The sequence below is a fragment of the Nothobranchius furzeri genome, chromosome 7, assembly GCF_043380555.1.
Source record: "Nothobranchius furzeri strain GRZ-AD chromosome 7, NfurGRZ-RIMD1, whole genome shotgun sequence".
NCBI lineage: Eukaryota > Metazoa > Chordata > Actinopteri > Cyprinodontiformes > Nothobranchiidae > Nothobranchius > Nothobranchius furzeri.
The window spans coordinates 66,103,331-66,123,330 of record NC_091747.1 but is presented as its reverse complement, the minus strand read 5'-3'; the positions used below and the strand labels follow the sequence as shown (position 1 = coordinate 66,123,330).

Here is a 20,000-nt window from a genome sequence, read left to right as displayed (position 1 = left end):
TGTGAGTGTGAGTGTGTGTGTGTGTGTGTGTGTGTGTGTGTATGTGTTTGTCTATGCGTATGCGTGTGTGTGTGTGAGTGTGAGTGTGTGTGTGTGTGTGTGTGTGTGTGCGTGTGTGTGTGTGTGTGTGTGAGTGTGTGTGTGTGTGTGTGTGTGTGTGCGTGTGTGTGTGTGTGTGTGTGTGTGCTCATCCTTGTATTCACCTATAGATAGTGTCACGAACTCCTCCAGCTGACTGCATTCCATTCATTCCTGCCACCAACGTGGCGACTGACGTCATCACGCCGACACTACTTAAGGAAGTGCCGGCGTTTCATTCATTGCTCAGTCATCGTTTCTCACCAGACTTTGTATCGAGTCTCCAGGCTTACCAGCCCTCTAAACCCTCAAACTACACCTTCAGGAGATAACCACGCCGGCTATCTCCATCTCTCCGCGTCTGGGCAACAGAACTCTCAGTCACGCTTCAGATCTGCCAACGAACCTGACAGGATGACTGAGCCCCAAGTTGACCCAGCGGAGTTCGCGCATCTGCGTGCCGAAGTGGCTCAACAGCGCGCAATCTTGGATCAGCATGCGGGAGACATGAACCAGCTCCGTGCCATAGCTGATCGCCAAGCCACCAAGATTGAGTCACTCACCGAGCTAGTACTCCAGCTGACCACCGCTCTGCAACGTCAGACCGCAGCTGTTCCTGACAGGATGGAACCACGCCTCAGCCTTCCAGAGAAGTGGGACGGAACCAGGGGATCCCCGGAGGGCATGTTGGCGACCCTGGCCATGACTTTCGAGTGCCAGCCGGCACGTTACCCCACATCCTGCTCTCGCGTCGCCCTGCTGACCTCACTGCTGACAGGTCGAGCCGGTGAATGGGCGGCGGCTCTTTACAATCAGAAATCTCCTGCCTGCAATGACTATGAGACTTTTGTAAAGGAGATGAAAAAGACTTTTGTGCACCCCAGCAGCGAGGTCTCGGACGAGACGCGGCTGCTTCAGCTTCGCCAGGGCTCCCAGACGGCGGCTCAGTACACCTCTCGCTTCCGGACGACAGCAGCTCGGTTGAGGTGGGATGACGCCGCCCTAAAGGCCGTTTACCTGGAGGGACTGTCACCGAGAATCCGGGAGGGCATGATCGGGCACGAGGTCCCAACCTCCCTGGACCTGGCAGTGGATCTGGCTCTCCAACTGGACCGCTGCATCCTGAACCGGCCGAGCACCATGTCAGCCCCCGTACACACCAGGACGTCACCCCGCCGGCCGGCTCACCAACCGACGGAGGAGCCGATGCAGCTGGGACATCTTCCCCCTGAGGAACGGGCACGGCGCTACCAGGAGGGAAGATGCGCTTACTGTGGGGATTTGGGTCACCACCGTGGCACGTGCCCAAAACGACCGGGAAAAGGTGCCTCCGGGTCGGAGTAGGAGCTGTCCCGCCCGGAGTCTCCACTTTTCCGGCTCCACACCGAACCACTCTCCCGGTCTCCCTCCACTTGGACCAAGGCCCGACCAGACTGGAGGCACATTTAGACACTGGGGCTGCGGAGTGTTTTATCGATCACGGACTGGTTACTCGGCTCAAGATACCCCTCACCGCCCTCGACCGACCCATTCCCGTGACCTCTGTGGACGGCCGGCCCATCATGCCGTACCCTCTCACCCACCGAACCCAGGGTCTCCACATGACTATTGACCAACACCGGGAGACCCTCCACTTCCTGGTCATCCAGGCTCCGGCTACGCCTCTCATCCTGGGTCATTCCTGGTTCTGCCGCCATGAGCCTCACATCTCCTGGTCCACCAGTAAAGTCCTGGCCTGGGGCACGGGTTGCCATAACCACCGGGACTCCCCTGCACCTCGGACTGGAGCAGCCCCTCCCACAGACGTAGACCTGACGCTCATCCCTCCTCAATACCACGACCTCGCTCAGGTCTTCGCTAAAGAACCCACTACCAGGTTACCTCCTCACCGACCCTACGACCTGGAGATCAGGCTCCAGCCCGGCACCACCCCCCCCTCGGAGTCGCTTGTTCTCCCTCTCTCCGGCGGAAACCCGGGCTATGGACAATTATATAACTGATGCCCTGCAGAAGGGATTCATCCGTCCCTCAACTTCCCCCGGGGCCGCAGGGTTTTTCTTTGTTAAAAAGAAGGAGGGGGATCTCCGGCCCTGCATAGACTATCGAGGGTTAAATAAAATAACGATCCGGGACCGTCACCCTCTCCCTCTCATGGGCACCGCTCTGGACGCCATCACACAAGCCGCAGTGTTTACTAAACTGGACCTGCGCAGCGCCTATAACCTCATCCGTATTAAGGAAGGCGAGGAGTGGAAGACCGCTTTTATCACGCCCACTGGCCACTATGAATATTTGGTGATGCCTTTTGGACTCTGCAACAGCCCCGCCGTCTTCCAGCGGTTCATCACAGATGTGCTGAGAGACATGTTGGGTCGCTGGGTCTTTGTTTATCTAGATGACATCCTCATCTACTCCCGCACGGCCGAAGAGCACATCCGTCATGTTCGAGCTGTTCTGTCCCGCCTCCTGGACCATGGACTTTACTGCAAACTGGAGAAGTGTGCGTTTCACCAGGAGTCCACCTCCTTCCTGGGTTTTACCATCTCCTCCCAGGGCCTGAAGATGGACCCCCAGAAGGTTCAGGCCGTAGCTCAGTGGCCTCTACCCACGACCCTGAAGCAGCTGCAAAGCTTCCTGGGTTTCTCGAACTTTTACCGGAGGTTTATACGCAACTTCAGTTCCCTCGCAGCACCACTGACCTCACTCACCAAAACCACCAATCAGCCTCGCCCGTTTCGCCTTACTCCAGAGGCTGTCCGTGCTTTCCATGAGCTGGTCGGACGTTTCACTAAGGAACCCATCCTCCTCCACCCGGACCAGACCCGGCCCTTCGTCGTGGAGGTGGACGCCTCAGATGTGGGAGCGGGGGCCGTTCTCTCGCAACGGGGTCCAGACTCTAAGCTCCACCCATGTGCCTACTTCTCCCGGAAGTTTTCCCCCACACAGCAGAACTACGGGGTCGGCGACAGAGAGCTGCTGGCAATAAAATGGGCGCTGGAGGAATGGAGGCAGTGGCTCCTGGGGACCACCGATCCCTTTCTGATCTGGACCGACCACCAGAATCTCATTCATCTACAGACTGCCCGCCAGCTCAACCCACGTCAGGCTCGGTGGGCCCTCTTTTTCGAGCCGTACCACTTCCATATCGCCTACCGGCCCGGCTCCAAGAACCTCAAGGCGGACGCTCTCTCTCGGCGTTTCGCACCAGATGCCGCCCCCCCGGAGCCTCGGACCATTCTGCCGACTCAACGCTTCCTGGCCTCCCTCCAATGGCCGTTGGAGCAGTCCATACAGGCGGCACTTCCTGGCGATCCAGCGCCGCCGGAGACCCCACCGAACCGTCTCTACGTTCCCGCCTCCTGCCGGCAAGAGGCGCTCACGTGGGGGCATTGTTCGCGGCTCGCGGGACATCAAGGACAAGCCCGTACCCTGCAGTTCCTCCGTCGGGCTCTCTGGTGGCCGTCCATGAGGAAGGACGTCCGCGAGTTTACAGCTGCATGTGATGTGTGTGCTCGCTCCAAGTCCTCCAACCGACCCGGCGCTGGAGAGTTGCAGCCTCTCCCTGTGCCCAAACGGCCGTGGTCACACATCGGGCTGGACTTTGTCACGGGACTGCCGGTGGTCGACCACCTGGACACTATAATGACTATCACGGACCGTTTCTCCAAGGCCGTGCACTTAGTGGCCCTGGCCGGCCTCCCCACTGCCAAGAGAACGGCCGAACTGCTCCTGGAACAGGTGGTGCGGCTCCATGGTTTCCCTCAGGACGTGGTTTCCGACCGAGGACCCCAGTTCGCCTCACGCTTCTGGAAGGCGTTCTGTCGCCTGGTCGGTGCTTCCACCAGTCTGTCCTCTGGATACCACCCGCAGACAAACGGTCAGACAGAGAGAGCTAACCAGCAGCTTGGACGCTACCTGCGCTGCTTCGCTTCGTCCCAGCCGACCACCTGGCCCCGCTTCCTCCTGTGGGCGGAGCTGTCACACAACCTCCAGACCTCCTCTGCCACGAGTCTGTCTCCCTTCGAGACCTGTTACGGTTATCAGCCTCCTCTGTTTGATCATCAGGTGCCGGAGGTGGAGGTCCCTGCTGCCCAGACGCTGGTCCGCCGCTGTCGGCTCGCCTGGATCCGGGCCCGTGCGGCCATCACCCGGGCCAACACGGAGTATGCCCGTCAGCATCGCCGCCGCCACCGGCCTGGCCCCGTCTTCCGGTCTGGCGACCAGGTGTGGCTCTCCTCCGCTAACCTGAGGATGCCGGCTGGCTCCCGGAAGCTCACTCCTCGCTTCCTGGGTCCGTTCCCTGTCCTCAAGGTCATCAATCCAGTCACCTGCCGTCTACGCCTCCCGGCGACTCTCCGGATCCACCCGGTCTTTCACGTCTCCCAGCTTAAGCCGGTGATCTCCTCTCCTCTCCACCCTCCACCGGTCCGGGTGCCTCCGCCCCGCGGTGTTGAGGCGGATCGCACCTACACGGTCCGCAGGATACTGGACGCCCGCCGCCGGGGACGAGGTTGGCAGTACCTCGTGGACTGGGAGGGGTACGGGCCTGAGGAACGCTCTTGGGAGCCTACGAGCTCGTTTGTCGATCCTGCCCTGCTGACAGACTTCTGGGCCCGCCGTCCTGGGACTTCGGGTGCCGTCCCTAGAGGGGGGGGTCCTGTCACGAACTCCTCCAGCTGACTGCATTCCATTCATTCCTGCCACTAACGTGGCGACTGACGTCATCACGCCGACACTACTTAAGGAAGTGCCGGCGTTTCATTCATTGCTCAGTCATCGTTTCTCACCAGACTTTGTATCGAGTCTCCAGGCTTACCAGCCCTCTAAACCCTCAAACTACACCTTCAGGAGATAACCACGCCGGCTATCTCCATCTCTCCGCGTCTGGGCAACAGAACTCTCAGTCACGCTTCAGATCTGCCAACGAACCTGACAGATAGATTACCTTTCTGAAAGCGGAGGGAGGTGAACTATAAAATGTTTCCAATGTCAAGAATGTTTGCAAGGAAATAACAAAAGCGCTCAGTGCAGATGTGTTTAATGTCTTCGCTTCTTGCCACTTGAATCTGGATGGCTGGTAACATTCTCCATTTTTTTGAGGCCCTGTCCACACGTAGCCGGGGATGTGCCACAACGTAGATATTTTTCTACGTTCTGGCCTGTCATCCACACGAAAACAGAGTTTTTCCACACGAAAACGGATCTTTTTAAAAACTCCGGCCAAAGTGAAGATCTGCGTTTTCTCCGTTTTGGGTGTCTGCGTGTGGACGGACAAAACCGGAGTTTTAAGGTCCGCAACGTCACTTTCCGCGACAAAAAAAATGCTGACATCACGTTTGCGACCTGTGTTTACACTAGCCGACAGCATGGACGCCCTCAGAGCTGCGCTCGCTTTATCAACTGTCCAAGCGCTTTTTGCTTGTTTGTGTTTGCAAGAGGAATTACTGCTCCTTGCAGAAGACCACAGACGAAGGACGAGGTTAAGAACGGGGGAAGTACTGCCGCCTACAGGTCTGGCATGTCCTTAACAACGTATTTATCCGGGTACGTGTGGACAGAGTTTGTTTTGAAACGAGGTGGTGTGGATGCAAGTTTTTGGAGGGGCGGATATTCGTTGTAACGAAGGTGAAGGTGAAGTAGGACTGAAGATGGTGTATATGTGAAATGTTCAGAACCAGCAAATCCGGAGAAACGATTAGTTCTGATGGGAGTGAAGATGATGTTTTGCGCTAAGCTTTTGGTTTGAAAGATTTATAACACACATTAAGACGCCATTCTGCCGGTCTACGTACCCTTGGCGGAAGTCCTCGTCTAGATCAGGAGGTGTAGAGGTCCAGCTTGGACCTTTCTGGAGCCGAAGCCTGTAGCACAGCCGTGGCTGCCGACCAGTCCTGTCTTTGAGATACTCCCAGGTCACGACAGCTTTATTGGCATCTAGCAAGACCCAAAAAGGGGTCGTGATGATTCAGCTTTTATTCTGAAAGGAACCGTTGCAGCAGGTGGAACAGCAACAGATTTTCCAGCTTGTCGTTAGGTTCTTTCGGATGAAGAGGAAAGTTATGGATTGGCCACTCCGACAACTTCTCTAGAACGCTTTGAACTGAAGTCTAAGATGACGTGGGCATAGTTTTATAATTTGGATGTTTTGATTTACGGTCGAATGAAAAGAGGACAGATTTACCTAGCACCACCAAAACCACGCCTCCGTCAGATCTGGAAGATTCTGGTTGGATCAATAAAACCAATGTGGCATGTGTCTTAACGCTACGTGTAGTCAGTCTCTAGTGGAAACATTTAAAGTTGCATTACTTATTATATTCTATAGGATTATAATATCAAGTAATTAATATTTTCATTACACAAATTGGTTCACATTTTATTATTGACTAACACTTTGTTTGATTAGCTTATTAAAAATAGAGTTCTTTGATTTATTAAAAAGAAAGAGTCCTTTATCTTCATTCTTCTCTTGGGCTGGAAAGGAAACAGTTAAGAAGCAAATGCATGAGACCTTGAGCAATATCTCATGCAGATTAGTTCTCGTTGAGGAGAGGGGGGAAATGACTTTTAGGTAGAAAACAGTCATTTCATTCTGTTACACTACTGTCCTGACGAAGACCAGGAAGCGGGAGCACATCACTCCGGTTTTAGAATCACTGCATTGGCTCCCTGTATGTTTCAGGATCAATTTTAAGATACTTTTAATGGTTTTCAAGTGTCTTAATGGTATTGGCCTGTCTTATCTCTCACAACTGCTTTTACCAAATGAACCCTCGCAGTCCCTGCGCTCCTCTGGCAGCCGTCTCCTTGTCATTCCTAAAGTCAGGACACACACTCACGGCGAGGCGTCTGTTAGTTATTACGGCCCTCGCCTCTGGAACGGGCTGCTGGAGGATCTCGGGGTCGCAGAGAATGTTCATGTTTTTAAGAACAGGCTCAAGACCCACCTTTTTAGTTTAGCTTTTAACTGATTACTATTTAGTGCATTGCTTGTTTTACTTACTTATTTATTTATTTATTTATTTATTTTTAATAACTGTTGTGTTACACATTTATGTTGTTTTATTTGTATAATCACATTTTATTGGATATTTTACTATCAGTATCAGCTCTTGTGATTTTACATGTTACGTATTTTAATCCTTCTAGTGTTTCCTCTGTGGAGCCCTCTGCCTCAGGACCGGTGTTCGGTGGAGGCGGCTGGGGCGCTCCTTGGGTAGTGCCCAGGTAGTGGTAGGGGTTGCCACCCTCCCTCCCAGGGCGCCCTGGATTGGTGTCTTGGCTGCTGCCATGGTTTTGCTGCTGTCGAGGCAGATGGCTCCCTTGATGGCGCGTCTTTCATTACCTGTCCAATCTGAGCTCAGCCTAGTGCTTACTGTGGTCTTTTAATGTGTTATGTGTACGAGTGTGTGTGTGTGTGTGTGTGTGTGTGTGTGTGTCTGCTCTGTCTTTTCCATACCCAGTGAGTCATTTTTCTTCTTGTTAAAAGGGAGTTTTCCTCTCCACTGTCGCTGCATGCTTGCTTAGAATGATGATTGCTGTAGACTCTGACACTAGTCAGTGACTGGATGCAACCTGCTGGGTTCCTTATATAGGAAAGCTTTTACTGATTGGCTTAATAAACTGACCTGTATTCGAATGTTTACTGTGTGAAGGTCCTTGAGATGACCCTTGTCGTGATTTGGTGCTTTTTAAATAAACTGAATTGAGTTGAATATAGTTAAATTAACTTTCTTGTCTGGAGAACTCAGTTATATAAAACGCAAAGGTTATCAACTAGTGGTCTGAGAGGACTCGATTATGTGGAAATTTCGTTTTTCCTCACACTCCATGCCATAAGTTGGCACAAGGTCTAATGTATGATGGCAGGAGTGGGAGGAGCTATGCATTCTTTGAGTAAAACCAATTGAGTCTAAGATATTGCTAAAGGCTACATTGAGGCTATCATTTTCGATGTCCACATGAATGTTGAAATCCCCCACTACAATGACCTTATCAGTATTTAGCACCAAATCTGATAAAAAAAAAATCAGAGATCTGATCCAAAAACTCAGAGTAAGGGCCTTGTGGACGATACAAAACTACAAACAAGAGTGGTTTTACAGTTTTGCAATCTAAGAATAAGATGTTCAAAAGAACTGTAACTATTAATTGGTAAAGGATTGACTAATAGGTCTGAATGAAAAAAGTTTTTCAATTATCAATGTAGCCCACGTTGTTTTCAGGACACCACCTAGACAACCAGTGGTTGAAGGACAGCATGCGGCTAAACATGTCGTCACTGGTCCGATCAGGCAGGGGGCCAGAGAAAATTACGGAGTCTGACATTGTTTTGGCAAACTTACACACCGAAGCAACATTAATGTTAGTGTCCTCCGATTGGCGTAACCGGGTGTCGTTACCGCCAGCGTGAATAACAATCTTACTGTATTTACGCTTATCCTTAGCCAGCAGTTTCAGATAAGATTTAATGTCTCCCGCTCTGGCCCCAGGTAAACATTTAACTATGGTTGCTGGAGTCTCTAATGCCACGTTTCTGACTATGGAGCTGCCAATGATCAGAGTCGGCTTGTCAGTGGGTGCGTCACTGAGCGGGGAAAATCTATTAGAAACGTGGACGGGTTGGTGGTGGCCCACGGGCTGGGTTCTATGCTTCCTGCGTACCGTCACCCAGCCGGCCTGAAGTCCCGGCTGCTCGGGTTCTGCTGGAGGACCGTTACTGGGTGGTTCTGATCTAGTTTGCTCCATGTTAACTAAGCAGCTACGGCTATCTACAGGCTTTTCAACAGCGTGGAGCCGGGCCTCCAATTCCGACACCCTCGCCTCCAAAGCTACAAAAATGCTACATTTATTACACGTACCATTATCACTAAAGGAGGCAGAGGAGTAACTAAACATCTGACACAGAGAGCAAGCGATAGGAGATGGAGACTTAGAGACAGAAGTAGCCATATGTTACGTGCCGTGCCCCTTTTTGGCCACAAGATGGCCTCAATGGCCTTTGTCTCGCCTGTCTCCCGGTGCCCAGCTGCTCAAAACCAGTCATAATTCCTGGACAGCTGTTAAAAACTGCCCCTCAGCCATCAGTTCTTTGAGAAGGTCTAAGGGTAGAGTAGACTGGCAACAGTTTATTCTGCTCTCTTCTCCTCGGTCGCTTCCTTTGATAAAATTCGGTTTGCTCACGAGTTGATAACTCGTTTTGGAATTGAGATTTAGGATTAAGACAATTTGGTATTTTGACTTTGGACCGGCTATTTGACCTCGATTTAAGATCTCCCCTTTTGTATTTAGATATTAATATTAATATTATCGGTTGTTTATCCCCATCCCCTTCTGGGTTGGCGCTTTTCGTTTCTCCTCTTGAATATCTGCGTTTGTTTTGTATATAGTATTGCTTTTTAGTTCCTTGTAAATATCCCGTTTTTGTAATAAAAGTCTTGGTTTTAAGCGACACTGCACTTTATTATTATTTAATCCACACATAACATTTATTACTCCCCCCTAATCTCTCCTAGAGAGTCGGGGATGTAACACCATAGCCATGCTGAGGCTAAGCTAACTGGAAGAGCAACCCGTTCAACACCAAATGAACTGTGTGCGAACTCAAATGGTTCCCTAAAAGCTAGGTGGATCAACAGAAATGTGTGTTTTAGCATGCTTATGTGCTACATAACTCATAAATGTCCTAATACAGAGAAATGTAATCAATTTTAGCGAGCCACAAATGCAGAACAGCTACATGTAGTGCAACACTGAAAACAGGAAGTGACGCAAAATGCCTTACCGCAGGAAATGACGATGCCAGCAGCTTTATGCTGCATTAGTGCTCTTGGCATCAGGATACCTCAGGCCGCAGCTCGATGATCGACTTTGTTGTTGTTTCGTCTGATCTGCGACCGTATGTCTTGGATACTTGGATGAAGAGTGGGGCAGAGCTATCAAATGGCCACTACCTGGTGGTGAGTTGGCTTCATGGGGAAGGATGCTAGGAACTTCAGAAACCAGCTGAAAAGATCTCTGGTGTTTTGTTAGTTGTTTATGTTTATGTATTTAGCAGACGCTTTTGTCCAAAGCGACTTACACGTGATAATCGGCATGTTGCCCTTGAGGCTAACAACAACAACATTGACATCAGTCATGGAGAGGAGGGAACAAGGAGTGGACAGTAGAGAGGGGGGACGGGTGCAGGGAGGGTGCTAGTTTAGAAGATGCTCTCTGAAGAGCAGGGTCTTCAGGAGTTTCTTGAAAATAGAAAAGGAAGCTCCTGTTCTGGTAGTGCTTGGAAGGTCATTCCACATTTGTGGAACGATGCATGAGAAAAGTCTGGATTGTCCTGAGCGTGGTGTAGGCACTGCTAGCCGACCATCCTGTGATGACCGGAGCGGCCGGGCCGAGACGTAAGCCTTTGCAAGAGGATTCAGGTAGATGGGAGCCGTACCATCTCGGACTTTGTATGCTAGTGTTAGCAATTTGAATTTGATGCGTGCTGCTAGCGGTAGCCAGTGGAGCTCAATGAACAGAGGGGTGACGTGTGCTCTTTTTGGCTGATTGAAGACCAGACGCGCCGCTGCATTCTGGACCATTTGAAGAGGTCTCACAGTACAGCCTGGAAGACCAGTTAGAAGGGCATTGCAGTAATCGAGGTGGGAGATGACAGTAGATTGCACCAGGAGCTGGGTGGCATGTTTGTTGGCTCCAGACATCTCTGGTGTTTTGTTTGTTGGCTCCAGACATCCTTGGGTGTTTCTCAATGTCAAGGTGCCTGGCCTTGCGAGGCAATGTCTGGCGAGGCCAGGCGCCTTACTTACGAGGACACTGTCCTTCCTTGGTCAAAGAAAATAGTTAAATGGAGCATACTTGCATAACATGACTGCGGCTTCCACGGCGGTCACGTAACATCACGTGACACGGGATACAACGTTATATTTTATACGCATTAGTCTCAATATAAATGTATAACGAGTCTTTTACTTTTTAAATTGTGTATATATTTATTAAATCAAAAATATAAGTGAGTTACTACCCACTAGCCAACGAAGCTGCAACTACTATGAAACTAACCAAAAATAGACAACTTTTTTGGATCTAAAAAAAAACATTTTAAATTAGTTGGCTTACTTTTAAACTTGAAATTTGTTCCCGAAGTAGCTGCCGGCTTCTGATCCGCCATTCTTTAGAAAATACCGCAATGTATTCTGGAAAATTTTTGACCAAGGCTAGGCAAGACACCTCCCATGCGTCCTTGCTCAGCTAGCTAAACGGCTAACAAACAGAGAACACACGCCTCGGTAGAACATGAACATTGGAACCGATTGGAACACATCTTGGTGGCTCTTGATGACGTATCTCCTAGGCAACTGGGGCGAGGCCAAGATATCAAGGCAAGGTTCCTTAACATTGAGAAACACCCCTTGTCTTCTAGTCCTCATACTTTGAGCTCCAGCATTTTTTTTGTGTCACATTGAAGTGACATTGTCAAATCTCACTATTCTGTGGAATCTACTTTTAGTTTGGTGTCCATCATGGCTTCTGGAGATGCAGCACCACTTTCCGGACTCCGATTACTTCGTCTGATCACTTGGTTTGACCCTGAAAGTGCTGCGGTGAGACCAACACACTCATCTTCATGACTAGATCTATGATTTGCAAAAGGTTTTGCACTATGCCTCCCAAACTGGCAGATGTGGGTTAGGGTTCTGTAATTAAACACTGGAAAACATCTGAAAATTTTTAAATATTGATCTGTAACGGATTACAGTGATGATTATGCGTTCGTTGTGTGAATAAATGTTTAGAGAGGTGAGTGCTGATGGAGTTGCATGGAGTGAGATTCAACATTATCCTAACAACTTTAATAAAGAACTGTTCAAAACGTAATTTAGTTTGGTGCTTTAGTGCTGCACGAACGTTATAAAACCAAGAAAATATCTCATCATGTGTTTAGCACCTTTAAAACCTTCACTACCCAGATCAAGTCGAATGCCCCAACGAATTTGTTGCTTCTGCAAAGATCAGAGATGAATTCTGATGTATCACTGAAAAGAAGTGTTTGTCCATGCAAATTGTCAACAGACAATTACAGTTGGAAGTTTTCAGGATTTTTTTTATTGGCAATATTTTTGCAGTTTAGAGATGATCAGGTTGGTCGATTGGTCTGAAGAGTTTTAGTTTTTCATCTGACAAAATTAAACATCGGTAATGTCCGCCATGTTTTTGCAAACTTTACATGTATATTTTTTGAGCTCTTGTGTGTTCTTGTATGTTCCTGTGTCAACAGACGGCGACCATCTTGCTGGGGCTGTTCCAAGTGCTGCTGTCCATCCCAATGTATCACTCTGACCCAATTCTACCAAATCTCTTCATTCTCTCCTTCATCCTAGGAGCTGTGGTGTGTACCTTAAGTCAGATTCTTACTCCGACTATTTAGTTCAGTTTCAACTTTGTAAATTTTTTATGTGACAATTTGCGACTGTTATCATGAGTAAACACTGAGCTGCTTCGGTTCCATAGAGTGGTCTGGAACGGTTTGGAGCAGGTCGTCATCCGGTATGAGTTGGCGATTTCGAGAGAGCATCTCAATTGCCACTTGGAACTCTCACTTGGCAGGCGGAGTAAAACCTAAATGTGTACTGGTTTTCCACATCAGTGCAGTGAGGAATATTTTTAGTTCTGAAGCTGACCAAACCTTGTCACTACTGCCATTTTCTCATGTTGTTGTACAAATAATGATTCAAGCAACAAGTCTGTTCATTTGGCTTGTTGCAAGGAATGATGTTTTCTGTTGCCCGATGATGCTGGCCGATATGCCCTAGCCGTACCGCTCTATTTTCCTATGAACCTACAACTGAAGCAGGCCCATGAATGGCATGATCCGGGTTGAATGTTTGGCCTGCTTTTAAATCAGAAATAGAAGAAATGGTGTCACAAACAACTTCGACCTGTCCTGGGCTCCTCAATGTAGCCGAGGCTCAGAAAGTAAGTAAAACTTTATTTGTATAGCGCATTTCAATGCGCCTTCAAGCACTCACATAAAAGAAAATTTAAATAAAATATAACATAGTCAGGTACAAGAAAGAAAAAAAATCAAACAGAATCAATAAACAGTAATAACATTAAAATTCAAACATAGGCAGGTTTGTACAGGTGAGTCTTAAGCTGTTTTTCAAAAGAGGCCACCGAGTCCTCAGACCTCAGAGACAGAGGAGGAGAATTCCAGAGTCCTGGAGCCACGGAGGAAAAGGCTCTGTCTCCTTTAGTCCTGAGTCTGGCCATTGGGACAGTGAGCAGGCCTTTGTCAGAAGACCTCAAAGGCCTGGATGAAGTATACGGTTGCAGATATCTACTAATGTTTACTGGAGTCTGTCCATGCAGGGCTCTCCAGGTTAGAACAAAAATGAGTTTCAGGGAGGAGTTTCTGTGTAAAACGAGGAGATTTTTCATCTCTCACGGCTGATTTGCCTTGGGGAGTACCCCAGGGTTCCATCCTGGCCCCCCCTCTTCTTCTCCCTCTATCTGCTACCACTGGGCAACATCTCCTGTAAGCACAATGTCAAGTTTCATCTATATGCGAATGAATGTCAAATCTATATTCTGTTAAGACGCAATAACACAATAACTTCCTTCAACCACTATTGTTACTGCTTGGAGGACATCAAACTATGGATGTCTCAAAACTATCTGTGTTTCAACCAGAGTAAGACGGAGCCTGGCCTGTCCTGTTTGGCCTGACAAGCAGTCACGTAGGGTCACAAGGAGTCAACTCTTCTTTATTAGCACCTCTTGATTAGACAGTAGTTACCAATCTGGAGGTGAAGCTGGATATGGAGCTCAAACTGGATAACCACGTCAATGGAATGGTCAGATCTAGCTATTTTTGTTTTAGGAGAAAAGCCAGGATTAGGCCGTTTCTCCCCAAAAAACATCTGGAAACTGTCATCTTCATCACCACTAGGCTGGACTATTGTAAAAAGCTGAATGCAAGCATTAAAGTGACAGTGTGTATTTCCCCTGGTTATAGGGGGCAGTAGATACCTAAATCGTTGCAAACAAACAGTATTTTTCTGTTGGAATAAGACCTTACCAACGGATTCCAATCAGGGTCAAAAAGCCCTGAGGAGTGCAAACTTCAGCAACACAACAAGCATATCAAACTCCTTTTCATCACTGGCAACAAGTGGAGGTAAATGTGTAAAACTACAACATTTAAGACCATTTGTTACACATTTCTAAATGTGGTTTTTCCTCATGGGCCCCTGTAGAAGGAAACATGGCATTTAATATGGCGTTGTCCAGAGACCCACTCCCATGTAGTTTAGACCTGATTGTAATGGTTATATGTTATAAAGCTGCAAATAATTTTCAACAACTGGGCATCATCTAATTCATTTTCAACAACATTTTGATAAATATTTCCAGAAATCAATGGTGAAAACTACACATTGTCTCTCTAAGCAGGTCTCCATAGCAAAACTTCAGATGGTCCAGAATGCAGCAGCCAGGTTACTGACCGGTACCAGGAGGGAAGAGCACATCACACCCGTCTCAGCATCCCTACACTAGCTCCCAGTGTCTTTTAGGATTTTCTTCAAAGTCTTGTTGTTTGTTTTTAAATGTTTGAATGGACCGGCTCCATGTTATTTATCTAATCTGATTCACCCTTTCATCCAATCGGTGCAGGGATTGTTGGTGATGCCCAGTGTAGGGAGGTAAATGTTGATGCTTTTAAGCTTATTATATTACCTTTACTTATGACCAGTAAGATGTAATATTCTATATAAATATAGAATATCAACCTGCTTGGTCTTTGAATGTTTAGTCAGGAGATTCTAGGATTCTTTGCTTTTTCCGGGATCAAACACACTTTGTGCTACTTCAAGAAGAGAGTCAGATTTACAGAAAGTAAGAATTTATTTTCCAAACAATTAAAAACATGACAAGTTAACCAAGGCTACTGTGGATGAATGAATCTGAGGAGATGGGAGGTGATGTATGGTGACTATGTGTGAATGTGATGTTATCAGAACCTTCGTATCTAGAAGACTTGAGTTCTGGGTGAAAAGAATTTGGTTTGCATTTAACTATGAAGTTCTTATCAAAGACACATTAGACGCAATCCGTCATGTCTACGTACCCCAAATGGTGACCCTCTTTTGGATCCGAGATGTCAGGGGGGTCGGGTGACCCCAAAGTACCGAAGTCCATAGATTAGCCGCAGTACGACCAGGTTAGTCCAGAGTCATCTCCAGGTCACAACAGGTTGGAACTAGTTTGCTTCTTGAATGGATTCTTAAGGAATCTTGCTGTGTCAGCTTTGTTCTGCAGGAACCATTTTGCTGTGTCAGCTGTAGGCAGCTTTTAGCTTGTCGAAGACTTTGGGTTAAAGAGGGTTCGCTTCGGATGGCCTGTCCGAAGCTTTTTCTAGAACGGACACGGATATCTCAGAAAAACACAGAAATGGTTAGATAGACCCACATCCTGAACAACCATGATCGACACATCCACATCTTTGTTATGATTAAGTCCCAGATCCTGGGTTTGATTATGGGCATTTTGTTGAAGACCAAATAGTTCAAGCACCCTAATGAGTTGTTCTGCAGATATGTCACCAGCATCATCAACATGAATATTAAAGTCACCAGTTATGAGAAGATTTGCAAAGTTTGTTGTGAGAACAGAGAGAAGCTCAGTGTAGTTTTGTAGGAAAGAGTGCATGATCTTGGAGGTCTGTAGGAAGCACCACACACTAGCTGTCTACAGAGAGATGAGTCCCTACAAACATCAGCTACACCACCACATCTGTCCCATCCAAGAACGTTTAGAGAAGTGAAGTTTAGTGGTGAACTGGTGCACAGCTACTGTCGTTTAGCCACGTTTCAGATAAAAACATGAAATCAAGATTATGAGCAGAGATGAGATCACTTACTAAAATGACTTGTTGCTAAGAGATCTAACATTTAAGAAAGCCACCTTCATGGAGATGGTGGGAGGAGCCTGTGTAGAATGGGCCTGATAAGGAACCGTTAGCAGGTTTCTTGGATTATGTGAGCAAATAGGCACTTTCCTGTACATTCTTGTAGATATTATAACAGAGATAGGGAATACTAACACTTCATTAGGTCCACATTTCCTGGAAATATTCATGAGTGACATCTTTCATGAAATCTGGACCCAGTAAAACTCAGACAGCAATCGAAAGCTCTTCGGAGATGCCTGGGTAGGTGGGGCGAGGGGTGAATTGTGGGGGGCATGGAGGCAGGCATCTACTAAGTGGATCAGGGGTTTAAGTGACCCTGGAAGTGACCAGAAAAGAGAGGGAATCCATAGTCTATCTGAAGATTTTGAAGGTTGTGAGGGCTTTCCTGTGTGGTCAGAGGTCTGCTGAAGAGCGTTATCTTGTTGGTTTGGAACATCCTGGTAGCTGTTCTCCTCGGCATGGCAGATTAGATGTAACCTTTATGATAGCAGGTGTGCTGTGTTGTGATTTCCTGATCATGATCTGCTTGTCTTCTAATCTCATTTGTAAGGGAGGCAGAAGAAACACGTAGAATGTGCAGAAGGCTTGATTGAACCTTATTTAAAAGAATTCCATCTGGAAAGAAGAAGTGTCTGCGATCCCAGAAGAAGTTAAAGTGATGGACGAAGAAAACATTCTCTGTAGCATGTAGAAGATAACCAGGAGTTAAAGGAGAAAATCCGGGAGAATCTTTCAACCCCTCTTCTGACCGGTGGGAGCAGGTCACTGGTGAACACCTTTGTTTTCAGAGAGCTGAGTGATTTCAACAAAGCAGTAAAGTCCTCCTTCAGCATCTCTGACTGTCTTTTCCCGATGTCATTAGCACAAACATGAATTATGAGCTGATTAGCTGCTGGGTCTCTTATATCAGTGACTGTGTCCTTGGAAAAGCAGCAGTCCTGGTGTTTGTGCCGTTTACATTCTTATTCTTCACACGAAAAACTCCTACTATCAGAGTTTGAGGCTCAGCGTCCAAGCTGCTGGATTTATAGTATTTTGTGATAAACTTTGCACTTTGCACTGGAGCAGATTATAAAATAAGTAAAAACGTTCTGATCCCTACGGGTGTTGGTTGCTGGCGGAGTAGCCGGCTTCAGCTGCTACTCCGGGGAGACAAGATATATCATAATGGCGATGCTCATCATTCTAATAAATACCATAATTTTCAGACATGTAATCCTTTATTGGAACAATAATATTATAATAAATAATTCTCTCTAATTTCACTACAGTGGACACACGTCCTCCGTGGTGAAATATAGGATTATCAATACTAAATAAGTAGTATAAACACGTCCCAGTTATCAATTCAGCTCCAACACAGTCATCATCTCATCTTTCTCATGAAACACATGAATGTTAATCTGACCTGGTGTAATGAAACTGAAACATTACAACTTTATTGAAAATGACTAACAAGAAGTGATATTCCATACAAATATGAAATGTCAACCTGATTGATCTTTGAATGATTAATAAGAAGATTCTAGTTACTTTTACTTATTCAGGGACCGTATATACTCGTGGTATTAATTCAGACAGAGTCAGTATATAGTTTATAAAATTAATTTAATTATTTTTCCTAAACTAATAATGATACATGACAAGATATGAATAATGAGATGTGATTTAATATGATGTGTGAAATGTTGTAATGGTAGCTAGATGTTTTAGCAAAACCATTCTTTGTATCTGAGGGTTTGTGAAGTCTGGGTTGTAAAATAAATTGTTGTTTTTTTATAAACAAAAGAGTTGTTTATTTATAAAAGTGATCCGACTTCAGTATGCAGGCTACGATACCCTTGTATGAGTTGATCACGGTGGTCTGGAGGGGCGTGGTCAGAGTGGTGAGGTCACTGGATGTCAAAACCACAATACTCACAGATTAGTAGCTTCCACTGAGTTCAGCTTCACCGGCCATGAGATGCAACTAGGGGTCTGCAGGTTAGATTTCTAAGGTGTGGAGTAGCTCTGAAAAGAGCCGTTTGTCGGTAAAAAACTGGCAGTGTCTCAGAGAGGCTTTGGCTGAAGGTCAAAGGAGATGGTTTCAAAAAGGGTTCTTCCCCGATTTGACCAAATTGGGAGTCAGCTGGAAACTGAACTAATCGGGAAGTAATTCTTGTTTTCATAAACTCATTGTTCACAAATTCTGGCAAATCAGAATGTGCCATGTCTTGAGGGCTTACCAAAACATTTTCAGAAGCCACGCCTTCCTTCAGATACAAAGGTGGTTAACACTTTGTGAATGTGAATGTTTTAAAACACTTATGTGAAGTGAATATTAACATTAATACGTATCTTATTATAATGTGTATGAGTGTAGATATCGATTAACTTGTTAAACCAAGCACATACTGATCTGGTGTAGATAAGATCTGAAATGGATCATTTTATATTCATTGGTGTAAGCACAGATTACTCAATCATTAGATTTAAACATCTTGTTCATTCATCACATATGATTATGTAGACTTTTAAGCTGTAAAGTTATTTATAATTCCAGTTGACTTTCCTCAGAGTGAGGAAGGCTGAAGTCTGGCTTAACGCAGAGTGCAGGACCTTTGCAGGAGACCTTGAGTGGTTTTGTTACTTCTTCTTGTATGCAAACAAGCACTGAGTAGAACTTTTTGGAGTTTTAGGCCAGATAGGTAGTGGGTTTATGTCTGTAGATGAGAGGTTAATCAAAAACTGTTAGTATTTTACTGTGAAATCAACTCAATAAAAGAAAGAAAAAAGGCTACAAACAGGCTTGTTCCATGGCTTCCATCCATCATGGCAAAGAGGGCAGTCCTGTGAACGGGTCATAATGTTCAGATTATAATGTAAATGCTGCTTGCTCGTTCAGTCACTGCACAACAGTTAGTGAGTTCTTGGTGACCCAGGGCCTTCTGAGTCCAGGTGTGACAATGTGTATATAGAGCTCCGGGAGTTGACGTCACTTCTCCCAGCATGCAACAGTTCAAATCGAAACGGCGCCATCTTGGCAGGTAGAAGCTGGCAGCTGGACTATTTGTTATTGTCAGAAAACTCAATCAGACAGGAAATATGGTAGATTCCTGTTGTGCCCCAGGATGCAGAACAGATGCGGACGACATAAGGAATGAGCCGTCTACAGGATTCCCCAAGATCCGGAGCGCCGCAAACGTTGGATCATTGTAATAAAACGCGCTAGTGACCGGGCTAAAATGAAACTGTGGGACCCCGAGAGTAAAGGTTTTTGCTTATGCAGCGACCGCTTCATATCAGGTACTTAAACCAACGTTTCCTCAACTGTGTATGGTGTTTATTTTAAATGCTTTTATTATGATTCTTAGTGGGCTTCCTAAACTTATTTTGGCGTGGCTTTTTCTGTCTTATTACTCACAGCAGCAAGTAAACATCACGTAAAACGTTGCCTCGTGAGTTCTGCGTGCTGCCGTTTACGTGTTTTATGATCACAGCAATTAACCGGCTAAGCTGTATTTTATTTTTAAGCAATGGTTGATCAATTGTCAGATCACACATAAAAAGCACTTTGGATTGCTATTATCTGTCTCACCGAGACCGATCTCAGACAGATCCTGAGACGCTCCTGCCTGACATATTTATTTTATTCATGGAAAAAAATCAAACTAGTGATTTCTCTTGGCGTTCAGTTTATACAATCAAACAGCAAAGCACTCTATTTAAACTACTTACGTGTAAATCTGTTATTCGTCCATCCATCCATCCATTTTCATCCGCTTATCTGGAGTCGGGTTGCGGGGGCAGTAGCATCGAAAGGCCCAGACTTCCCTCTCCCCAGCTGCCGGAGCCAGCTCCTCCGGGTAAATCCCAAGGGGTTCCCCGGCCAGGTCTGGTAAGAAGTCCGCTCCGACAGCTTCTGGCGTTTTTAAAAAGTATCCCAGGGGCACGGTAAGGGTCGGAGATG

General features: G+C 46.7%; 1 protein-coding gene across 4 annotated transcripts in view; it reads left to right on the top strand.

Annotated features, from left to right (window-relative positions):
- The window catches only part of si:dkey-9i23.16 (uncharacterized), a 33,846-nt gene that overhangs the window by 8,896 nt on the left and 4,950 nt on the right, over nucleotides 1-20,000 (top strand). For all 4 annotated transcript variants that reach the window (XM_054751903.2, XM_054751902.2, XM_054751905.2 and 1 more), the window contains 2 exons: nucleotides 11,588-11,681; nucleotides 12,356-12,466. In XM_054751903.2, coding sequence (XP_054607878.2) covers nucleotides 11,601-11,681; nucleotides 12,356-12,466 — 192 coding nt within the window. In that variant the 5' untranslated portion in view covers nucleotides 11,588-11,600. The remainder of the gene's footprint in view (nucleotides 1-11,587; nucleotides 11,682-12,355; nucleotides 12,467-20,000) is intronic.